The sequence below is a fragment of the Dinoponera quadriceps genome, unplaced genomic scaffold (genome assembly GCF_001313825.1).
Source record: "Dinoponera quadriceps isolate SergipeBrazil2010 unplaced genomic scaffold, ASM131382v1 scaffold1872, whole genome shotgun sequence".
NCBI lineage: Eukaryota > Metazoa > Arthropoda > Insecta > Hymenoptera > Formicidae > Dinoponera > Dinoponera quadriceps.
The window spans coordinates 1956785-1976729 of record NW_014555944.1 but is presented as its reverse complement, the minus strand read 5'-3'; the positions used below and the strand labels follow the sequence as shown (position 1 = coordinate 1976729).

The 19945-nt window shown below is 45.6% G+C and overlaps 1 protein-coding gene across 4 annotated transcripts in view; it reads left to right on the top strand.

Annotated features, from left to right (window-relative positions):
* The first annotated feature begins 214 nt into the window (after positions 1–214).
* Positions 215–19945, top strand: part of LOC106745932 (PDZ and LIM domain protein Zasp) — a 40183-nt gene continuing 20452 nt past the window's right edge. For 2 of the 4 annotated variants that reach the window (XM_014621963.1, XM_014621962.1), the window contains exons 1-4: positions 253–740; positions 18950–19101; positions 19452–19623; positions 19769–19905. In XM_014621963.1, coding sequence (XP_014477449.1) covers positions 636–740; positions 18950–19101; positions 19452–19623; positions 19769–19905 — 566 coding nt within the window. In that variant the 5' untranslated portion in view covers positions 253–635. Of the gene's footprint in view, positions 741–18949; positions 19102–19451; positions 19624–19768; positions 19906–19945 lie in introns of all 4 variants that reach the window. The other 2 variants (XM_014621966.1, XM_014621965.1) reach the window with 2 other exon arrangements.

Genomic DNA, 19945 nt, shown 5'->3' with positions numbered 1-19945 from the left:
CGACACGTGCCGTACACAAGTGTGAGAATGATTATCGAGATATATACAATTAAAAACTGAAAAATCCGCTCCCAATGAGATTTCGTCACATCGGTATGCGCCGCTATTCGAGGGGAGATTCCACCCAGAGAACACAATAAATTTGTCTCTCTTCCTCTCTATCCCCGCCACCTGCCTCCTACCACGGTCGTGGCATTTCCCTCCTTTCTCCCGCCGTCTCCCTCCGTTCCTTCCCTTTCCTTCCGCGCGCTCATACTCCTCCTCTTCGTCCCGAATCGCGTGACGAGGCCCCGCTGCCCGACTGACCGTCCTCGGCGCCTCTTATACCTTTACTCCGGTTTGCGCGTTCTTCAGGAACGTACGTGCCCGCCACGTTCCACGTTCGGCGAGAAAACGCGACACATATACCTCCCTTTTGCGCGAGTAAAAGCGCGGAAAAAGCCTCCCGAGCGGCGTCGATCGGTTTGGCCCCGAACGGTGGGTGCAACGTGCGTCGCGACGTTACCTCACCAGCGTAGCGTTTCGAGTGCTCGAGGGCTCGTTTCGCTCGGTCGAATCATCGTAATCATCGAGACCGGCCGATCGGTTCGCGCGTTCGCTCCGGTACAGTCGAGCGGAGTTCAGATCCCAGTGATATGGCACAGCTGATCAGCGTCAAGCTGTCCAGGTTCGACGGGTCCCCATGGGGCTTCCGTCTGCAGGGTGGCAAGGATTTCGGCACGCCGCTCATCGTGCAGAAGGTGAGTCCCGCGTTTCGTCCAACTATTCAACTTAGCTCTGTCACGTTCGGGACACGTTCCGTTCCGTTGACATTTATCTGCCCGGGGACTTTGTCTCTCTCGATAAGAATTCAGGAGGCTCCCTACCACCGATAACGTGCTTCGCTGACATGTTTATCTCGTAATACGGTTTATCTCGCATTCGTCGATATGAAAAGTATTTGCAATCGTGCACTGAGAGAAAACGCATCTCTTTCGAAAATTTCGCGGCGGGAACTCGGTGAAATCGTCCTGCGAAATCCACCTGTGAAATCGTCACTAAAGGATTAAACGGACGAGCGACAGACGATGGCCGTCAATGGTCTGAGATAGAAAAGGCGCTCGAGGAATATTTATTTTATTCATCCATCGTTAATATAAAACGAGGTTGTCATTGTCGCGATAAATAGACCACGCTTGCGCGATTTCCAACGCGGCAGGTGCACCTCGTTTATCAAATCGTACCGCGTAAGTGATACGGGGGGATACGTTGTGACAGAGAAGACTCGAGAAATGCATTCTCATCGTTTTTTTTCCTCTTTTTTTCTTTCACCCAAAGCTTCGATAATGCGCGACTTTGTCGACATATCAATGGATTTCTTCGACGACTTCTTCCGCTTGCCTCTATCTTAATTCTTTAACGACACTCCATTTCATTCATTTATCTTGATTATCGCATCACATCTCGACATAGATTCGAGTATCGTGAAGATAGAGGTTCGATTTGTGAAAGAAGAGCGCCTTCAAACATCCGCCCGAGGCGGATCGTAGGTTGACTGAGGCAGGAGCGCGGTAGTAAAAATATTTCTTGCGACCGTTTATATATAGCGATGTTTTATATGGCTATTTTCATCTACGGTTCCTAGCCATTCGCTTCCACGACGCCTCTCGATAGTCGAATAGTTCGGCTGAGAGAATTAACCACGATGTCACGGTGAAATAGTCGAAACAATTCGCTCGATTTACCTTTCTCGACCTCACGTCTTCCGTTCGCGTGCCACTCACGAGATATCAATTGTTACGTCTAATCAATCATGCGGAATCAATTTTCATTGAGAGCCCAGAGATCAATCGATTCTCCCGTCTGACAGCCGTCGATACAAATGTTTCGCCCATTTGCGAATAAGTGATAATTTCTTGTTATTCGATCGTTTCATTAATTACTCCACTTTTCGAAATGGTAACGGTAATTTACATTTGTATTCTGTAAGTTGGTTGTTATATCGTCACTGTGTGTGTGAACGGCACAACTTAAGTCCACGAATCTGGGGTACGCGGAAGTGGGATAATGATAACGAGCGCTGAGCAAGAGCGAGATGAAAGTGAAACGTAAATGAGATCTCGCCTCTCGTCCTCGGAAATGAAATCTATATCAAAGACTGAAGTTGATACTCGACAGAGAGAGAGAGAGAGAGAGAGGGAGAAATAACACGTGCTAGTGCTCCATAATATGTGCTACTTTTTCTTAACGTATGAATCTAAAAAATTATTAATTATGGAAAAAGTAAAAACTATAGAAAACAAAATTTTTTTCCGTTTTATAAAATATCTATTAAATATCAGGCATATGTTGCATTCATATGAACGCGTTACATCAAATAAAATGACATGCAACATACGATCCGAATGTATTTGGCACCAAAACAGAAGACATATCGAAATAGCTCTCTACAGTTTGCCGATGACGATCTTTCTAAATCTTCAGATATTGAACCTATTCTGAGAAAAAAGATAAATTTTCATCGATCTCTATTATCTCGCTTCTTTTCCGATTTACGTTCACTCAACGAGCCTTCCATCATCACTTCGCACTATCGACACACACATCGCCGTGAGAAAATGATCAAATTCAGGCAATACGCGACGGAGAGTACAAGAAAAGAATCCCCGGATGAAAACACGGATTTTCCTTTGCAACGCGAATTTTCCTTGGCGCTTTTCGCCGACGGGGGCGACCACGAGCGGGGCGTGTTTTGTTATTACGATCTATAAAGACGCAACGGGGCATTACGTAATCCGGTGGCAAACGCCAAATTATTTCACGCGCATCGGCAGAAAACGCTGCCAACTACGTGCGAAACGTCCAACTCGCCGCAGCCGCTGCGAGAGCGACCGCCTCCGCCGCCACCGTCGCCGTATTTTGGCGATGCTTGACGCTGTAACACGAGAAGCTTTTGGCGAACGAAGAGAGAGCGCGGGGTGTCCCGCGATTTTCCCCGCGCTTTCTTCGCGCGTCCGCGCGATTACGTGTCATTATAAAGCCATAAGCTATTATAAGACGCGCGTTGTCAGCGAGTGCCAATGTCGCGCCGACGACGCGACGATCATCGTCCAGGGTTTCGCTGCTCGCGCGAGAACTGTCACAAAATTGTTGCTGATGTTTGTCCCCCAAGTCGTTCGTAAATTCTCGGGGACCGCTTGTTGACGACGGCGTGTCACCCGCTGTATCGTCGTCTACCTTCGCCGGAGCTCTCGAAAGTTCGAATTATTATGCGCGTTATCTTTCTTGGACCGCGTCGTGCCCGCAATGTTTACACGCTCGAATACACGCCCGATGTGTGTATTTACGAAAAGGTCGCGCGGCACATCTGACGTTTACATAGAGATATATCTGCCGTAAAGTCTTCACAAGGAGATGCTATTTTTCTCCACACTTGAAAAACGAAGAATAAGAATTTATAACTTTTCTTCTTTTACTCGAGGCTCTTGATTCCCCCGTCATCTTGACTGATGACGTCAGAGGCGAGAAAACGCACCGGCTCGAAATTCTCGCGAGATGTTGAAATTGATTGCAGAAATTGAAGTAAAATGATACGTCCGAAAAGTGCGAAGACACTTGCGACTCGATTGTGCAGGTTTGTGAAATATTCTGAAATACTGTCCGTTTGCTCCGATAATAGTCATAAATTTAACGTGATACGTGATCTTTCAATTAATATTGTCACGTTAATTGTATATCATTAATTATATGGTTATTTATTGATTATTCGAGCAAAGTGAAAGCGTTTTCGAAGTGTCTTATAAATTTTATATTCAATTCGATATCACAAATGTCACTTCACGGACATATCTCGCCGTTTCAACGTATTTTGCAACAATTTTGAGTATGTATTTCCTCGCTTCTGACGTCGATTAATTAAGATAATCGCGATGAGGAAACAGCATCGAAGGAACGATGCGAGTTTCGATTGCCTTTGTGAATCTGATAACAGGAGATCTCGGAATTTTCTTTGCATTTGCGAGTACGTTGTACCTGTAAGTTCTCCACAAAACGCATTTAAGTGGAAAGTCATTTGAATTCGGCCGATTCCTCCTCGGATTTCCTCTCGTCGCACGCTCAGACGATATCGCGGATTTTAATCTCGAGACGCGAATCCGACAAGATGCGCGAGTTGTCGCAGGACTGTAAACGTCAGAGCTATTTTTAAAATCGATCGGAAAGTAGAATTCTACGCCGGTGGACAAACGGAACCCGGATAATTTTTCTGGCAAATTTCTAAAAACACGGGGCTAACTTAACATGGGTACACGGGATTTTGCTATCCGACCGGAGCGAAGATCGGAAGACGATCGTCTTTCAGCGAGGAAAGGTCGTGCGAAGGGCGGGACGCGTTTTGACACTGCCGGACTCATATTTCTCTCCTTTCTGAGAAAACCGGGGGCGGCCGGACGCCGCCGTATTTGCGCGGCCTCGTAAAATAAACGGACCACGTGGTGCTACGAAGAAGGCCAAGTTCGAAGCGCCGATTGCGGATAAAGCTGTTCAACAGCCGCCGGCAAATGTGGCATACTCCGACCCTTTAACCCCGCGGATTTTTAACCGAGAACACTGCCTCCGGGTTCTTACTGAAAAATTACAAACTGACAGCATGACAAGTCGGATACAAAATGTATACGGAGTATTTCTTGCTCTCGTTGTCATAGCGATTTCGAAGTCCTCGGAGAATTAGAGTGGAAAAATCAACTAAACGGCCGACTAAACTAAGCTTCTTTGATACACAATCAACCGGAAGAAAGAAAGTCAGAAGGATTGAAGAAAGTTTAATCTTGACGATTATATCGATCTTGAAGATTAGAGTGAGTTCCCGGGATTCCTGTTTCATAAGGACGACATGCTCGTAGTAAAAAAATTCTATTTTCGTAATATTCGGTAATATTCTTTCTGCCCACTGAAAAGAGTCGAAATGACGACTGAAACATCTGGGCAATTTTTATAAAAGTCCGTTTGGAGTGCTACATTCTCTGTCTTAATTGACTTTTACAATAGGTTACGCAAATGAAATTTTGCATTTTGGCTCATATTGACTTTCGTTTTTCGTTGACTATCTTATCTCAGTAGCAAATGCAAAATAAAAATTAGATTAATTAAAGATTGATAAAAGATTAATTCTTCATTAACTTTCAATTCGATTTGACTTTGACTCATTTCGATTTGACTTTCGTAAAATCTTTTCCTCGTCGAAAAGTCCAACATTCGAACATGAGCGAGTCGTGATGAATAATTTATCTTGATATCTTCAATAACGACACATTGCATTCGGTTTCGTCACATAATACACCTAAAACACCTTTTCCTTGCTTCGGTCGGTAGCATCCTCTGGTGCGAGATAAATTATTTCATTTGAAATTGCGAAAGTACATGCCTTGTGCCAACTCTACAAAAGTTCCCCTGGACTTGAATCACGCGAGAACTTTGGACGGTAGATCAAAGAGCTCGTTTGAAAAATTGAGAAAATGTACAACCGAAGGAAATTAGTAATGTCCGATAGTGAGAAATAGGAGGAGATGAGAGCGGGAGAGAGGGAGAGAGAGAGAGAGAGAGAGATCCGGCGGCGTCGCTGGTAATCCGAGGCAAATTATTTAGGCGTTCTATTTCTAGAAGGTGCCTTTGCGAAACCCGCGAGCCGGGTTGGGCCTCGCTCGCGGCGACGAAGGCGCCGATTCCGACGACGAAGACGTCGACGTCGTCTTCGAAGACGTCCTCTCTTTCGAACGTGTTCGACAGATAAATAATGCGATCGCGAGCATCTGCTGATCCCACGAACGGTGAAACCGAACGATTCCCGTCGGCCGACGGTCAGAAAAATATTTGGACGCTCGTCCAAAGGCGTAGGAAAAATTTTAACGGACGGACGTTTAGCAGGAGTTTATGATCCACGGCAAAATCTGCGAACGGCACGAGTGCTATCGATCATCATCACGACGATAAATATTTCCACGAGTCGGCCGGACTCACGTAAAGTGACAAAAATACCGCGGTCTTCGCTTACTTACGAGGAGATAATGCCGAACAAACATCGACTGATTTGAATTCCTCCTCGTCGCTATGTCAGGCACGAGGAGTGCTTAACTTTCAAACATAAAATTCCAAAGGAATTTGATCCTACATCCATTTAGCTGGAAATATAAATTAGTTTTCACTTTAATTTTTATTGGCACTTTAATTTGTACTTTCTGTCAATCGAAAATGCAAATTAGTGATCAATTTGACTTGATTTCCCCATCCTCAACTTAATGACTGATCATTTATATTAGTTGTACATTAAGAGCAAGTAAAGCAAGTAAATAAGTAACTAAATTCGCTTGAAATCCATCCCGCCTAACGAGCCTGATTCTTATTCTTCTCATTACAACCGAGTCTCTTGTCCAAAGTGCCAAAAGCAAACATCGGCACGACAAACACGCCTTGCAAATCCGCAAGGTTCTCCGCCGAGGCGATTTTTCCCGGTGAATTATTCTCTCTTTCTTTCTCTCTCTTTCCCTCCTCGTTGGGCGATTCTATCTACGAGGGCTTCCCTCGCGCGATTCCACGGTAAGCGCACCGGCACCGTCGGTGCATCGTTGCACTCGTCGGCATCGGAGCGTGGGCGTTCGCGTTGCGCGATATTTCGCTGGCGAAACGGCGCACACATGTCGCGTTATCGCGGCCGAGGAAGGACTCGCGAATGAATTGCGAGTATCGTTTAGCCGATTGCGACGTCACCGACGATAAGGATTTTCCCGGCCGCGCGAAAAGGCTGCCGTCAGGTGAAGGATTCGACGTAGGAAAAGAAAAAAGAAAGAGAGAAGACAAAGAGGAAGAAGAAAAAGAGAACACGCTTCTCGTTGCGTTATGCGGAATTTTCCACCTTGATCAACACCACCGCGCGTCGTTGCCTCAATTGTGCGCGTCGTTTCGCGCTAATTAAGCCGGACTTTGTCAGGCGTTACACGCGTAACGGAATTTTAACGAAGTCGCTAAGGAGAAGCGCTTTGCCCAGTTTTGCGCCGCAATAGCGCGCGGCTCGTTTATTAGATCACCTCGCGTCGTTAGCTGCGATGAGAACAGGAAGTGTGTAGCGGCGTGTATTCTCGTTAACTTTTCGTTGTAAACAACTGTTAGAACGATGAATGAGCCGAGGTTAATGTTAAGCGGAGGTGCATACGTGGCTCGCGAGCCTTACAGACGGGTAGCGAATAAAAATGTCTCAAGTTAATTATCGCTAACTAAAGTTAAACGGTGCTCTCTCCCGATAGAGATTAGATCGAGAGATTCGTAAGTAAATAATGCCGACGACTTTCCTCCTTGATAATGGTTGACACGTGACACGTGGCGATGATGATGATGATGGAATCGTTGGTAATCTGCCAAAGACGTGGGTCTTTCACATTAAAATCACGTTTTCCTGGGGGAGGGGATTTATCTACGTCGGAGAAAAATCGGAAATAAGAGAAATTAAGTCTCAGGGTGTACAAACTTTTTTGCACAAACTTCTTGCAATCGAGTCAAATTGTAGAAAGTCGAACCGGATCAACGAGCTGAGACCGTAGAAATTTGAATTACGAAACTTCGTCAACGGTAAACGGTATCAGATAAGGTGAAACTGTTATGAATGGTATGGATGTTCTTTCAACTGCCAAGACTGGTAGTTGACCTAACTGCGTAATACAAGTAATTATACTTGTAATACTCCACTTCTATTTCTGAAGGCCGGTGGGCAGTCAAGTGAATCAGACGACCGAAAATATATTGGATCAGCTTTATGATCGCCTCATTGAACTAAATTTTCAGCCTATTTTCCACAACAAGAAATTTGAAGAAATATCAAAATTTTACTGTGAAATAATTAGACCAGTTAATTCGCCTCGCATAATCCTGACGCTGAATTTACTTAATTCGGTCCGGGCTTTTTTGACGAATTTTCCTCTACACCGTACTTTTTTTTTTCCAATTTGTAACTTCAGTTTCTCGCAAATTACTTTCCCAGCATTAAATACTCCCAAGTAATCGCGTTGTCGCTGAAATTCGCTGAAATTATCTTGAGTTGATTAACGAATTATACTATTCGCATTATCGCGTCGGAAGTCACAGTTAGCGCGCGTAATCAGCGGCCGCGCTTCCAGAATCGTGCGGACAGTGTCCTGTTTTTCTTAACCTCGTTACTTCCCCGGGAGGAAAGTCTGTCTTTGACACAAAACCTACTCATCCGGCAGGTCGAATCTTATCGGTCGTGCTTATCGGAGAGGAGGGGAAACGGTTTCTATCGCCTCAAATATTTGGCCTTTTACGTCGGCCGTCTAAAATTACATGCCTTCGGTACGAGCGCGGGTTTGCCTGCGGCAATTGCGAGCCCTGTTTACGCGTCCTCATGCGATCCGCACGACCGCGGGCGAGCGGAATCGCGGAGCGATTTGTTTGTGAATCGCGAGGGTGGAGATTGAGTCTCTCGCGCGAGCTCGTGGCTGTCGTGGTGTACCGGGTGGGCGCATCGTAATTCGGCCGGACGGCGTCGGAGAGGAAGACGACGGGCGTCGGATCTGGATTTCCGCGAAGCGCGGGATCTGTCGCGTTAAATGAGGATGGAAATCGAGAAAATCGTCCGCCCCCCCTCCTCCCCCCGTCGGGCAATGATCCGGGAGTGACGGGCGAGCACGCGAACTGATTTGTTTATGTTGCGGAAAACTGCGTAATGCATAAGGCAGTACGATGACCCCGGGACGGAAAGTCGAGGCGATATGAAAGCGGGCACGTTTTTCCATGAGCTGTACAAACGGACATGTGCGCAATCAATCTAAAATCGTTATCACGCGGAAATCCACGGATGTCAGTGACCCTACGCGTAGGTTTAACGTATGACATGTGATAGTCAAGTTAATTGCTCCTGGTAAATTCTACTTGATCTCTCTGTACACAACGCGCGCGTGTGTGCTTGAGGTCTTTGCGGGAGATAAATGACGAGACTTTACGGGAACTCACGATTGTTTTGGCAAGAAGCGCGCACATTTCCCGAGTAACGCGGCATGAAATCGAGTTTCGTCGTGGAATGAAAAGCCGTGAGACTTTTGGCCGTCCGTACCGGATCGGGCGGTGTTCGGAAGAGCGGGATAAGAACCAGAAAAAGGGAACGGCGGAGACAGGCGGCGAAGGAAGGCAGGGACGCGGCGACGTGGATTCACGTGGGTGTTTTGGCTCGACTCTTCTGGAGATACGAGTTGCGAGATTTGAGGATTGCAAGGGGACGACACTGCACACGGTACGACGATGCTTCAAGTGCGAAATGAAAAGTTCCTGCCGATTCGATACGGACAAGTGTCTCGTTGAGAGGCCGGATAACTACTTCGTCTCTTAAACCGCTGCGAATAAACGCAAAATTTCTTCACAAAATTAATCGATATATATTTTATCGTGTAAACGTAATACAATTGATCGCAATACTCTCCCGCAATTCCAAATGCAAGACTGCGAACAATTAAAGGATCACATGCCTTAATAAATCGTTTTGTCGAAATAGTTTCCCGTGAACTAAAACGAACTGAGAGAGAGAGAGAGAAACTCTAGGCGCATCTTTGGGAAAAGTTAATTTATAAACCCGTAATTTTAGTGGCACTCGTCACGAGATGATCGTGACACACGCGAGATGAAGGCAATATGGATATTTTGTGAAAGATGGGGGCACGTGGCGTGTCGAACGGCGGCGAAAGGCGGAAAAAAAGTCATGGCGGGACTCCGCGCGCGGTGAGAAATAAAAGCGATATTTTTATATCCACAGGAGTAAGCTCGGTGGCGCGCGTCCGCCACCGGGCCTCGGCCTCTATTAATATCCACAGACCGGGCTCTCTCTTTCTCTCTTTCCTTCTCTCTCTTTCTCTCTCTCTCTCTCTCTCGCTCTCGCTCTTCTTGCTCCTCTCTCTGCGTTCGTAGCGAACTGTCTTCGTACGAGCAGCCCGAGATGCGCGACCAGTTGCAAGGAAAATGAGAGTTCTGTCGAAAAAGAAAAGAAAAATTGCCGAATTTGGAAAAATGTGCGTCACTGTGAATGTTTAATGTACGAATACATCGATATGATCGCAAGTGTGACGATGCATTTAAGGAGGACAAACGGTGATTGTAAATGTGAACTAAATCGTATCGTTAAGATTCGTCGTCTCTGTACGAATGAATAATTGAGAGTGAGAAGAAATAAATAAACCCTGGTGATTGTCAGTGGCTTTGAATGCAACGAGAAATGCGAGAATTGAATTAAACGATTTAACGTAACACGAACCATCGACGACATGTTCACTTGTAAACACACTCAGAGATAAGGAAGGGACGACACGATGATGTTGAAAATAGTTAATAAATAAGTTGACCATGGATTATACAGCGAGATAACTAATTAAATATCCGACACGGCTGCGATTACGGCCACTAATCAATGAATAAACTCGCAGATGGTGAAATCGTATCTCGATGACGAATCCGGAGATTTCGGCGCACCGTCGTAAATGTCGGTTCGATTTCGAGAATGAGGAGAAGATAGTGGGAGGCGGTCGTGGGAAACTTGCCAAAAGTCAAGAAATCAGTCTTCTCCGGTTTGTTTGCCGCGGCCCACACCACCTCGCGAATCCATTGGTAACGCGACACCCCCATCACAGCGGTTGTGTCACGATTACGACGGCGGATGGTCGAACCGCGCGAACTATATATACGGATTCGCGGTAAAGTGAAGCGCGAACCGCGCCGTTTATCCTCTCCGTGTGCCTCGTGTAAACGTTCGTCCGATTTTCCACCGATGTGTTTCTTCGGAAATGCGGAGGCAATGTCGGAAATCTAAACTTCCGTTCCGACGGGAAAAGTCGTTCCCGAGTGTTCATCCGACCGAACGATCGTCTTGCGTTCGCGAAACTTTTCCCTCTGACAATTTTCTCCGACTTTGGATAGCCGACGCAACAATTCTCCAATGTTGTAATTACATCTGCTTGAACGATGGAAGATAGTTTATCTGTCGTACGCCTTGAAATATGCGAGATACCAGATATCATGGGCACCCTTTGCATCTTCTGTCTCCGAGCATTGATATCTCCGAATTGATCAAATGTAGCGACATACGTGTGCGCAATTCTATCGTCCCAGATAGACGGATGTACGTAAATTTGACAACAGCTTTATTCGTCCTGCATTTCGCAATGTGTATAAAGATTGTATCCTTTGTATTCAATACGGTGTATAAAGATTGTATCCTTTGTATTCAATACGGCACATTTGCTCCGTAAATGCAATTGAAAAATGGTCAAGTTTTCATCGTCGGTTGTCTCACGTTGTGGCGATCACGAATGTCCGCCTAGACGGACCGCAAGCATCCGCTAAGACGGATGCAGCCCGGGATGAAATCACCGGCGTGATTAGCTTATGCTGAGTTTATGCTGAGCGCGCGCGCGTGACAAACCATTTATCATTTTTACAGTCAGTTTTTTACATGAGATCATCGCCGTGCCGACATTCTTGAAGTCATCGAGATTCATTCATCGCGGATGATTCAGCCGGAGGCCGAAACGTCTCATGCCGACGTTTCGCTTCTCTCGACTGCATACACAAATATTAGCTTAAATACCCGAAGAATCTCTACGGCCTTCGGTCCGAATCCAGAAAGAGACGGAAAGAGAGAAAGAGAGCGTCTAAAAATGCCCTCGACATTTTGTTCTTCGTCGAGCTTTCCTACCCGCGTTTATGCGCAACAATAAACATCCGTGGCGGCCGGTACTTGCGAAAAACCGATCTTCACTTCGCGAAATAACTATGAGCGGTTTAGCACGCAACAGTAACGCTGTTATCCCGTTAGAACTGCGACGTATTCCCGCGAGTAATTCGTGTAATCGCACATCCTTATGAGGAAAAAATGAAAATTTCGAAATGTCTACAACCGGTGAGAATAAAAGGGGAGAAAACGGATTTATTTAATAGAACCCTCGAAGATAGTTGAATTGAGGGAATTAAATTTGTAACCTGATTTGCTCTAATTAATAGGACTTGAGTTTAGATAGAAGTTTTGCTTGATCTTCCTTGGTCTAATTGAGAGACGTTAGTTTAATTCTCAAAAAGTTCACTTTTGTTAATATTTTCAGCGTTTTAATAGAGATGCAAAAAAGTGCGAGTGCGATTCGCACAATCGGAATTCATACTGGCGGGGATCCTTCGTGGCTTTTTCCAGACATCTTCCGGCATACGTGTCACCGTGCCGACTCATACACACCTCCGAGAATCAAACCCACTTTCACGCACTCGTTGACCTCCGTTTCCTCGATTTCGTTTGCTGACATTCCGATATGTCGGACACGATGATTCCGGGAGGACCGTTTCAAACGAAAACAAGTCCCCTTATCGATACGCATCCGCATTCGAGGATTAAATTAATTTTATAATCAAAATTGCAATGAAAATTATGTAAAGAAAAATCTTTTAAAGTAATATAACATGTTTGTAAACGAGCAATTTTCATATCGACGGACAATTTTTCTGTAACTATAAGAATATATCGCATATGTGTATGTATGTGTGTGATATTCGTTCGCAAAGATCAATGCTATCAACAATCGGTCCTTCGTGAGTCCTTCGTCTGATTCGAATAAAACAATTGGAGCTCAAAGGGAAAATTTGTTGTCTGTGTTTGATGTCATCGGTATTAAGCGTTTCATGGTGACGGAGCTTTGCGATTTCGCACGCATGATGCACGCGTATGTTGTTTCATCTCGCGGCAACAGCGATGGACAGTTTATTTGGAGAGGTGAGAACCGATCGACCGTGCACCGGTAATTTCGATCTGACGTCATTGTCTATTCCTCCCACCACTAGACGGTATTTACCTCATGGCCTTAATTCAACATTGATTTCGCCGCATCGACGCATCCGATTTCGACGTTGAATGATTCACCCAGTAACGGATGCTCACCGAGAATCATTCCTCGATCGTTAACCGTGACCGTTAACCGCGGAGAATCGGGAGCATCAAACGTAACGAAAGTTCCACATCCACCGATCAAATATCGAAAGCGGTCCGGTTTGGTCATTTCCATCTTTTCAGCTTCCGTCGCACGGAATTGTGAAAACTCACGCGCGCCTTTCGGCGTTCTCCGGCAACGCGACACGCGCGCCACAAAGGGAACCTTCCGCGCGTGGAAAAATGCGCGAGGCGCGTCTCGCATTTCTGCACGTTTTGCCGGCATAAAATGCAATTGGTTCGCGCGAATGCGTCTTGCCGGCGCGGCGGTTTTTGAAGGTATTGCACGTATGAACGAGGCTTAAGTCCTCCTCCTAAGTTTAAGCGAGTTGCTCTGTGTGTGTGCGCGCGCGCGTGTGTGTTTGTGTATGTGAGAGCGAGAGAGCGAGAGAGAGAGAGAGAGAGAGAAAAGAACACAGATGCATTCCAACATGGAAGGTGGGATGGATCCGTCTCTGATAACCCGCCCATTGGAATGCGTACCTCGTACACCTTGGTGTATTCTCCCTCTCGGTTTCACTGCATTTGAGTGCATCTACCTACACGTACGCGCGCGCACTCTCACACATAACGCGCGCGTGCGCGCGACGCGCATATTCGGCGGTTATTTTTAGAACAATTCTGACAGGCGGACGTGCGGCAGCGGTTTCGGTGCAATAACTGCCATCCGAGGACTTGTCCGGGTTCAGATTCGCGTCTTAAATCTCTCGCCTTAGAACGAGTCGCTCTTTCCAGCCCGACGCGTTAAGACGCGAAAGGTTTATTCTCGGACCGTGTTAATCGCGAGGTCGGGCCCGCCGAGCCGCCTTCTATCGCCGCTCGCCGACTCGGGTTTTACTTAATTTCGCGCCTTTTTCACCCTCGATGCCGACCGAGTCGTGAATTTCTCAAGTATAAAATTCACCCGTCGTTCACTTCTGTGCGTTTCGCTTCGCTCGTTTCCCGTGATACCTCGTTTTTTTTCCTACGACCGGCCTAGATGGAAGGGAAAAGCGGAAGAACGGAAGAGGAAGAGACGCGCGCGGCGCGTATCTTCGCTTCCGCGAATAATTTTTCGCGCGACTTGCTAGATTTCTCGGTAATAAAGTCGCACTCAAAACGAGTCAAAATTCACTCACGAAGCGGCAGTGGAAAAAATTACTACGGATTCTTGTAACCGAGGGGGAAAGATATCGTCATTTCTCTTTGCCTTAATTTATCAATCTTCCATTTTCTATATGCTATATTTTAAATACTGTATACTCCCCGTGTCTATAAAATATTTACCGTGGGAAAAATTACCGCAGATTTTTGTAAACAAGAGGCAATCGTATCGACATTTTACCGCAACTTATTAACTTTCTGCATTATACATGCTAATTATATTTAAAAAATTGAAGTCTCTCTATCGTTAAGACATTTACTGTGTATTTCTTAACGAGATCAATTCTGTCGACAGTTTATTCCTCTGAGAAAATGTGATGTAAAATTGAAGAACGAAACGCAATGACCGCAAATGGTTGAAGCTACCGCGGCGACGCGTCAGATTCACCCGTGATACAAATTCGTATTTATGAAAATATTTACACTCGGCGATTCGGAGTGGAAAATTCGCTCCGTGCTCCGTGAAAAGTCACTCGGGTTCTCGAGCAACCGTCGGCTGTCAGCCTACTTCTCCCCGAGTGGAATTTCACTCGAGGAGATTCCGAGAGGGCATGCACGTGTGTGAGAAGCGATCCTTGTGCCTCGAAACAGATGCATTCCTTCGCGCGCGCGCCCATTCGTCAGCTTTGAGAAATCGACGCTGCTTTAATTATCCGCCGAATGAAAGCGATCTCGCGGTCGCCAGGGCGGCGGCGGCCCGCGACGCGGTGTCGCGAGCATATCGGTGCGAGCCTGTTCGGTGCACCTTGATGCGTTCTCTACCTCGTCGGCCGGCTCGGTTCCGAGTGTACGTGCCGTGTAACCGACCGTGCGTGTTCGGGGGGCCTATTTTTAGACCGGTCCGAGACTATTTTTAGAAGCGGCCTGCCCATCAGGCTTAACCCTGACTTACGTCCGCGTCCCTATGTCTCCGTGGACGTAAGGATCGCCCGAGGGTGTGCCATCAGGTGCGACGGACGCGTCCGGAAACGTGCGAAAAGTACGCGAATAACTGCCTCACGAAAGCGACGAAGGCGCAATTCGCAAGCCGAAATTACGTGAACACGCGTTAAGAGACTGGGTGGTGTGGAAAGTCGACGAAGATTGGGCGAAGATTGATTTTATTATTGCCTAATCACGCGGAAGCTTTTTTGTATTATTTTCTAATTGGCTAATTGCCTTCTAATTGCCTTCGGTCGCAATTTGGAAATCCTTTTTAATATTAATATATTTTAACTCTTTCCTACTTTCACTGTTATAATTAGCCGGTAAATAAATTATAATCATGATCGATGATGTAAGCAGAAAACTTGTTCGACGGCTGCCCGCGTGAAAATCCCTCCTCGGTTAACGCAATCGACTCGTAACTTTCCAAACAGATTTTCCCGTTAGAAAAATATATGCATCAACGGTCTCGTGATTGATTCAAATATCAATAACAGGAAAAATGTTAATTCTGGCTTAAATGAGTGTTTTATAATAATAGTTTGGGTTCACCAAAATATGTTGTCAACCTTGCACCATATTATTCGCGTGCAAGATTCGAAATAATTTTAGTGAGTATAATCTGGAGATTTGAAACAAGTTACTTTCTACAAACGGAAGTCGTGCGAGAAAGGATGATTCTCGCAAGGTTTCTCTCAGCGTTAATTCTCTGATCGTTCGTAAACCTCCGCCTCTAATACCGTTGCATAATATTTCCTCCAATCTTGCATCCATTCGCTTTCGTTAAACAGCTCACTCGATATCATTAATAGTGTGCGTAACGATACCGCAAGCCGACTATATAGTTGTCACACGTACAACGGAGAATTCAATGGCGCTTGAAAGCCGCACGGTGCACAACACATGGAATATCGCGATCGTAAATCCGCCGGTGAGCGGATCACTTCGATATTGCGTGGCTGTACTCCAGACCGTCGGAATTTATCGGAATCGAAGACGCGCCGAACAGTAAAACTAGGTATTACGCTCAGGACGATGACGCAAGCTCGTGAGCTTCTATTTGCGGCAACCACACGCGCAGATCCGACCGTTCGTAAGCTCGCGTTCCGATTTCGTGTGACGACGCGCCGGCGAGTCGAGGAGAAACGGAAATTACGGTGTCAAATAGCGGATCGTCGGACGAAATCAATGTGAACAATTCGATGTGACTCGACTCTTTAAGACGAAACGATTCGATCTTCCCGCTGTCTCTTATTCGAGAAAAAAAATACGTGGCTCGAATCGTCTTCGTTTTTGTGTTCTCGAAATTTGTTGATGTGAAATCTCATTCGAAACGTGTCGCTTCAATTCAGGCCGTCCAGTTTTATCCCGGAATTAATAAATTAAATTAAATTATACGAGTATTTGAGACTACGAGAATACGATTATTTATTTATTTTATATTACGCAACAAAACATTTTCAAGTAATTGCAATAACTTTGTAAAAAATCAAACGTGGATAATATCTGTAAGTAAATACATAGTGATTTCGATCATGATCTCTGGATGATCCAAGATTACAAACATTTTTTCGTTATTTTCGCTGCGATGTTTTCCCCGTCTACATAAAATATCACGAAAATAATCGTAGCATTCGCGAATAATTTATAGAACACGAAATACATCGTCGACCATATGTTCCTCTCTTTCTCTTTCTCTCACCGTACGCGGAGAGCGACCCACTTTTCGTAAAGAAGATGAACGAAATAAGATCTATTCCGTCCGGATGTTTTACGGGAGGACGAGTGTTCCTGTCGCGCGCGCGGAGTCGACTCGCAATATAAATAACAGCGATATATTACGGGACGTATTTNCCCCCCCCCCCCCCCCCCCCCGTCATGCGATCGCCTACGATTGGATCGAAGCCCATTAATTATTTCCGATGCTGCCAGAACCGTCAAAAGAATCGGGCCTGATTCTCGATAACGAGCCGTTTTGTACGCTTTCTCTCGTTGTTCGATCGTCGTATCCGCCGCGCAATGACAGAAGAGAATGCATCTGTCTTGTTCGATAATTAACCATTCGAATGGTCACTTTAATTTGTCGCTCACGACCGTTGGCATTGTGCGAAATCAATGTGAGCCTACAATGCGATGTGAAAGTGCGGAAAAATATAACGACGTGTTTCAACTTTTTGAGTAGAAACGATATTCGATATTCCAGGTGTTCTTCAATGAGAAAAAAACGTCCGAATCGTCCTCGTTTTCCCACTCTCTAAATATCTCGAAGTGAAATCTCACTCAAAACGAGTGAAAAATTAATTCAAAGCGACGGTGAAAATATCTCTATCCGCAATCGCAGGAGAGAGTTCCACTCAAGCTTGAATCTTAACCTTAAGTGGATTCTGACTCCATACAAGTGGATGTTTCAATTCATTAGAGTGAATTTGTTTCTCCGACAGTGGAGCGCATCGGATTCACTCTTTAACTTCGAATGGAAATATTCACTCGACGATTTAGTGTAGAAAGTATTCACTCTGTATGAGTGAAAAATCACTTGAATTCGAGCGACTCGGCTGTCTATTTATCGAATTGGAATTTTACTCCAAGAAATTTAGAGAGGGAGAGAGAGAGAGAGAGAGTAGGATATTTATAATTAATTTAGATAAAATAATACAACATTTTATATCAACGATTCCCTTTCATAGCAACGATGTTTGATCAGCTCGGATTAATTATTCGCTAATTTTCGTCCCGGTCGTGTTGCTCGGCGTACAGAGATCCTTTTGTTAATATCGCTCTCGTCGTCATCATTGCACTCGAGCTCGTAATTAGCTCGATAAGAACGCCGACGAAAGATCCGGCAAGAAGGAGCCTGATTTTTCATCAGTCGCCTGTTTCTGTTTCCCCTTAACGTTCTTCACCCCCTTTCGTCGGCCGTCCCGCCGCCGCCGACGACGACGACGACGACGACGCGTCTCTACGTGAATGGATGCACAGTGTCCGACATTTGAAGCGTAATGACGCGCCTGCACTTAAATATAGTGGCTGGAGTCAGGACTCTGGAGAGAGGAGAAGAGAGGGGAACTCTGGTCCGGCGGCGCGTCTTATAAAAATAGACCGAGACTCGACGGGCACTTCGAACGCCGTAGCTGCGCGCCGATCGATCCCTCAATTTCCTCGCCGCCGGCCGTAGATCAACACCACACTTCGTTAACGCTTAGCATTTAATTAATTGGACGTGGAGTGTTTTTCGCAGAACCGCGTCGCGAATGAATTAATTTGAGAGATGCGGCGAATGTTCGGTACGCATGAGCAAATAACGATATAAAGCCGCATATCTGAGGTTCGGCGATACCTGTGATACGGCGATCTTTGAATTCAATCTGACACGCTGATAAACAATCCACGTCGGATTGTTCATGAATCGTTCTTGAAAATTAAAACGAATCATATCGTCGAGTCGAAATTATAATTTTTCATGATACAATTACGATGAAATGAAAATTCATATAGCTTCAAAAGCTCGGAAAAAATCATTTTCCTTCGCTTTTTTCGCGAAAGAAACCGAAAAAAATCGGAAAAATGGGAAAATAGATTTTTTTAACTGTAAAAATTTATGGTGAAAATTATGGTATTGTCACATCGAAATGTTGTATGTTATGTGACAAAAGTATGCGAAAGAAAGAGAAAAATAATAAATATATGGAAATATATATAAATATGAAGATTATGACACATTTACTGAGTCATAATGTTCTATGTTACACGACAAAAATATGATGATACTGATGAATTTCGACTATACAATTATGTATACACGATTTATACACTCCAATTGCGTAATACCTGCTTATTCGACCCAGATTCTACCCGGCATAAGTCTGAGTCAGTCTGCTTTGGTTGCAGGTTAATAGCGGATCCCCAGCAGAAGCTGCTGGTCTCAAAGCTGGCGATGCCGTTATCAAAGTCAACACCACCGACATGTACAACTTGAGGCACAAGGACGCGCAGGATGTTATAGTCAGAGCCGGGAATAATTTCGAGATCACTGTGCAAAGGTGACGTATATAATAATAAAATAATTAGAGCAATTAATTATTCGCTAATAAAAAGCATTATTACGTCAAATTTCCTTTGAAAGATAGGATTAGTTGTTTCAATAGATACATTGTTCCGAGGTCAAGTAAAATTCCATAACGAAGGCAAGACAAACGAAACGAACGCGGTAACATCCATTTTTCGCGAATCGCCCGATCTGTTTGCTTTCCGGACGAGCGCCAGTTCACTTCGCTCCCGCGGTTAGCGGCGCGGTTTTTGCTATCCCCCGGCAATGTCAAACCGCGGCGGCAAGTAGTTCGTGGCTCGTCGAATTCCGGTGCTTTAACGGACAATAAATTATTACACACAGAGGCGGTAGTACCTGGAAGCCGCACGTGACGCCGGCGACCGCAAGCCTACCGTCTCCGATGCACACCGCCTCCACGGCTAACATCGCGCCCGTCACAAAGACCTCTTTGGCAGCGAAGAAGCCGGACGGACCCCTCATCGGCAGCGGACACAATTTCAGCCCTAAGCCATTCGTTAGTATCGACCGTTAATCTTCACGTCCGCTCTGAGGCGGAAATAAAATAAAAAGGAAAAAGAAAGGAAAAGAACAACAAAAAGAGAAGAGATGCCGGGCGGGCATTTATTTGTTTCTTTACCGCGGAACGTAATAATTTTCAGCTGAACGGCACCGGCGACGGTCCAATTAAGTCGATCGTGAACAAACAGTACAACAGCCCCGTAGGAATCTACAGCGAGGAGACGATCGCGGAGACGCTGTCCGCTCAGGCCGAGGTCCTTGCCGGAGGTGTCCTTGGGTAAAATCACTAAACCGGATATAGCGGCGAGGGAGGGGGA